General features: G+C 39.0%; 1 protein-coding gene across 4 annotated transcripts in view; it reads left to right on the top strand.

Annotated features, from left to right (window-relative positions):
• The window catches only part of INTS4 (integrator complex subunit 4), a 54,378-nt gene that overhangs the window by 38,782 nt on the left and 11,195 nt on the right, over nt 1-4,401 (top strand). For all 4 annotated transcript variants that reach the window (XM_026651672.2, XM_026651673.2, XM_026651671.2 and 1 more), the window contains 2 exons: nt 2,811-2,941; nt 4,193-4,252. In XM_026651672.2, the coding sequence (XP_026507457.1) occupies nt 2,811-2,941; nt 4,193-4,252 (191 nt within the window). The remainder of the gene's footprint in view (nt 1-2,810; nt 2,942-4,192; nt 4,253-4,401) is intronic.

Genomic DNA, 4,401 nt, shown 5'->3' with positions numbered 1-4,401 from the left:
ATCCAAACCCCTTGGATCTTAAAACAAGGAGAAATTAACCATCCCCCCTCCTTTCTCCCACCAACTCCTGGTGAATACAGATCCAACCCCCTTGGATCTAAAAACAAGGAAAAATCAATCAGGTTCTTAAAAAGAAGGTTTTTAATTAAAGAAAAAGGTAAAAATCATCTCTGTAAAATCAGTATGGAAAATAACTTTACAGGGTAATCAAACTTAGAGCTCAGAGGACCTCCCTCTAGCCTCAGGTTCAAAGTATAGCAAACAAAGATAAACACTCTAGTAAAAGGTACATTTACAAGTTGAGAAAACAAAGTAAAACTAAGACGCCTTGCCTGGCTTTTTACTTACAAGTTTGAAATATGAGAGACTTGTTTAGAAAGATGGGGAGAACCTGGATTGATGTCTGGTCCCTCTCAGTCCCAAGAGCGAACAACCCCCAAAACAAAGAGCACACACAAAAGCCTTTCCCCCCCAAGATTTGAAAGTATCTTGTCCCCTTATTGGTCCTTTGGGTCAGGTGTCAGCCAGGTTACCCGAGCTTCTTAACCCTTTACAGGTAAAAGGATTTGGAGTCTCTGACCAGGAGGGATTTTATAGTACTGTACACAGGAGAGCTGTTACCCTTCCCTTTATAGTTATGACAGAAGGCAATTAGGTTGGTTTGGCGTGATTGGTTCTTGTCAAATTCATGTTTGCTATTACTTATAACCCTATTATCCTCTAGGTGCTTACATGAGTTCTTGAAGATAATTGCTAAGGGTTCAGAGATGGCTTCAGCAAGTTCATAGTATACTCTACAATGAATTTTTTCAGGCCCTCCCGATGACTTGAATACATCCAACCTATCTAACTATTCTTTTACCTGTCCTTTCCCTGTTTTGGGTTGTGTTCCTTCCTTCTTGTTAATATTAACTGTGTTAATTATCTGGTCACCATTAACCTCAGTATTCAAGATGTGGGCGTACCATGGATTTATATAGAGGCAATATGATATTTTCTGTCTTTTTTTATCTGTACCTTTCCTAATGATTCCCAACATTCTGTTCGCTTTTTTGACTGCCGCTGCACATTGAGTGGCTGTTTTTCAGAGAAGTATCCACAATGACTCCAAGATCTCTTTCTTGAGTGGTAACAGCTGATTTAGACCCCATCATTTTATATGTATAGTGGGGATTATGTTTTCCAATGTGCATTACTTTGCATTTATCAACATTGAATTTCATCTGCCACTTTGTTGCCCAGTCACCCAGTTTTGAGAGATCCTTTTGTAGCTCTTCGCAGTCTGCCTGGGACTTAACTATCTTGTGTAGTTTTGTATCATCTTCAGATTTTGCCACCTCACTGTTTACCCCTTTATCCAGATGATTTATGAATACGTTAAGTAGGACTGGGCCCAGTACAGACCCCTGGGGGACACCACTATTTACCTGTCTCCATTCTGAAAACTGACCATTTATTCCTACCCTTTGTTTCCTATCTTTTAACCAGTTACCAATTCATGAGAAGACCTTACCTCTTATCCCATGACAGTTTACTTTGCTTAAGAGCCTTTAGTGAGGGAGCTTGTCAAAGGCTTTCTGAAAATCTAAATACAAATCTAAGGTTTTCCCATGTTCAATTTTGATAAGACCCATGATGCTGCTACCCTGAAATGACAGAGAACATGCACGGAAAAACCCAAACTGGAGAATCCAAGTAGAAGCAGAGGAGAAAGGTTTGTTTCCAGGTTACTGAATAGCTCTCTAAGCCGGAAACAAGTGTCTAGTCCTGTTGAGAGAAGATATTGACTATTTGAGTCTCCAGTTAATTAAAATGTAATGAAGAGGCAGCTATCACTGTCTGTCAGAGCCCACTGTGCTGTAAACAGCTGTCTCCAGAGACTGGTGGAAACAAAAGTCTGTTAGGCTTGTATATCTTTCTCTAATTGCAATAACTTGACTGGCAGCTCTGCCCAGCAGTACACAGACCCCTTGGCGAGGCTACTTGTTCCGATTGCACATGCAGCTCACTCCCAGAAAATGAGAGGCGAGGCCAACCTTTCTTACAGTGTAACTTGCTCGTACTTGACTTCAATATGAAGTGCTACTTGCAGAGAAGTTAGCAACCTTCTTTAATAATCTAAGCACTTCTCCAATTTATTTGTGCACATTTTATATGTTCTACTATAATCAACTAATGTAACATCACAAATGGGATAACTTATTGCCTAAACTTTGAACTATGAATTTTAGAGAATCCAGAATGACGTCTGTTTTGTTTTGTAGCTGAAGCTTGAAATCGTACAGGAGCATTCCTGACTATAAAGTTGATTGCAAGAGGATTGGACACTTTTTTTTAAAAAATCAAAATCGAGACAAACCTGAAACTGCCCATTTAGATCTTAAACTCGAACAGGGTCTTTGTGGCTGCTGTTTTTTGCTTACCTCTTGTGCTAGCCTATTGTATCAGGACAATTATTACAGGAGTGGGTTAGTGGGCACCAAAAAGCTTACAATGTGGGTGGTTTGAAACAGGATGCAGGGAGAGATGACGACATCAGGAAAGAGAGAGGGATGGGTAAACAGCACATAGACACCTCCCATGAAAATCCTTGTTTTTGCAAGATTTCATGCATTGTATTTCTTTTAATTTATTTAGGGCTAGATTCTAATCCCCTTTACACATGTTTGGTACTACCTCATTCCATGAATAGTTCAACTGAAATTATGAGACTGAGATGCATGAGTAAAGGTCTCTGACTCTGACGACTACACTCGCCCAGCAGCTGAACAAAATCTGACACAGTTAATCACATGGTGTTTATATTGTAGATTATGGAAGAAACTTACAAAATGGAGTTTATGTACAGTGGAGTGGAAAATAGACAAGTGGTCATTATTCACCACATGCGACTGCAAGCCAAAGCGTTACAACTTATAGTGACTGCACGTACTACTAGAGGGTAAGAATTACCTGCAGGGGAGGCTTCTTGAATGGGTTAACTGCAAAAATCCAGTTCTCTCAAGCTTGGTTGCAAATGACAAAGGTAACTTACATGTGTAATACAAAATCATATGCGAATTATGGGTCATTAAAAGACTGTTGAGAATGAGATGGTTTCTTCATTTATCTTCAAAGCACCTGTTGAACTACACAGCATAAAGTCAAGTTATGAACTTGCTAGGAGTGTACAAACCATTTGGGTTTTTTCCTCTGACACAGGGATATGAAATACATATCTAATCACTTCTAATTTGATAGGGCCTCGTTCATTTTAGACCTGAAAATTTGGAGTTTATTTAAATAGGAAAATGTCAGATGCATATTAAAAAAACCATCATATTTATATTAACGGATTACCCTATAAGCTTGTTAATGAGTCTCTTCTTTTAGAAAAGAAAAAAAATCTTTTGACTGACTTATTTCTGCAGTGGATGTTTTAGGCACTAGTACTGCAAATACTTAAGCATGTGCAGAACTTTGATCAGATGAGTGGCCCTGTTTAGTTCAATTTGATTATTCAAGTGAGTAAAGTTACACACGAGTTTAAGTGTTTGCACAATCAGAGTCTTATGTCTGTACAGGAGCTGGAAGGTGTATGAGACATACCTGCAGTAGCTCTGATCAAGCTAGTGCACTAAAAATGGAAGTGTAACTATTGTGGCACGAGTGGTAGAAGGGTCTAGCCATCCCAAGTACATACCAGTTCAAGATCCTGATTACGTACTTGGGCAGCTAGTCCCTCCCGCTGTCATGCTGCCACGGCTACACTTGGATTTTTAGTGTTGCTAACTCAATCAAAGCTAGTGTGGATATGTCTCCTCAAGCTGGAATGTACACCTTCCAGGTGCACTGTAGACATACCCTTAGTTTGTCATGGTTAGGGCACAATATTAGGAGGCTGGATTTTTAGCTTTTATTTCCAGCTGTAACACAGAGTTGCCTTGGGAAGTCACTTAACCTATTTGCTTCTCAGTTTCCCATGTTACAATGCTGAAGTTAATACTTTCTTCACAGAGGTAAAGAATCTGTTTAAACGCAAAGATTTATTTTATGAAACTATCATTGCTGGCCTCTCATCTGTAAGATCTTGCACTTTCCACAAGCACAGGATGTTCCAGAATCTCTAGATACTTTTATAATGCTGGTAGGATTATAACCAGTTTTTTAATTGGGGGAGAAAAATAAAAAGAGCCTTTTATCTTCATTTCAGAGTGGAACCCCTTTTTGGAATGTGTGAAAATTTTTTACAGGAAGTGGATTCTTTTCAGAGGTGAGTTCCCCATTGCTCTTTCCCTTTCTATTAAAAACAAAAAAACCCTCAAGAACATTGATACAAAATCCTTTCTCAGGAAAGCTGAAAATAAATGTTATATGTAAAAAGCAACAAAGAGTCCTGTGGCATCTTATTGATTGACAGAC

The sequence above is a fragment of the Terrapene carolina genome, unplaced genomic scaffold (assembly GCF_002925995.2).
Source record: "Terrapene carolina triunguis isolate 2854851 unplaced genomic scaffold, T_m_triunguis-2.0 Scaffold97, whole genome shotgun sequence".
Lineage (NCBI taxonomy): Eukaryota > Metazoa > Chordata > Testudines > Emydidae > Terrapene > Terrapene triunguis.
Note: the sequence above shows the minus strand (reverse complement) of the source record. Positions and strands in the feature narration are given on the sequence as shown.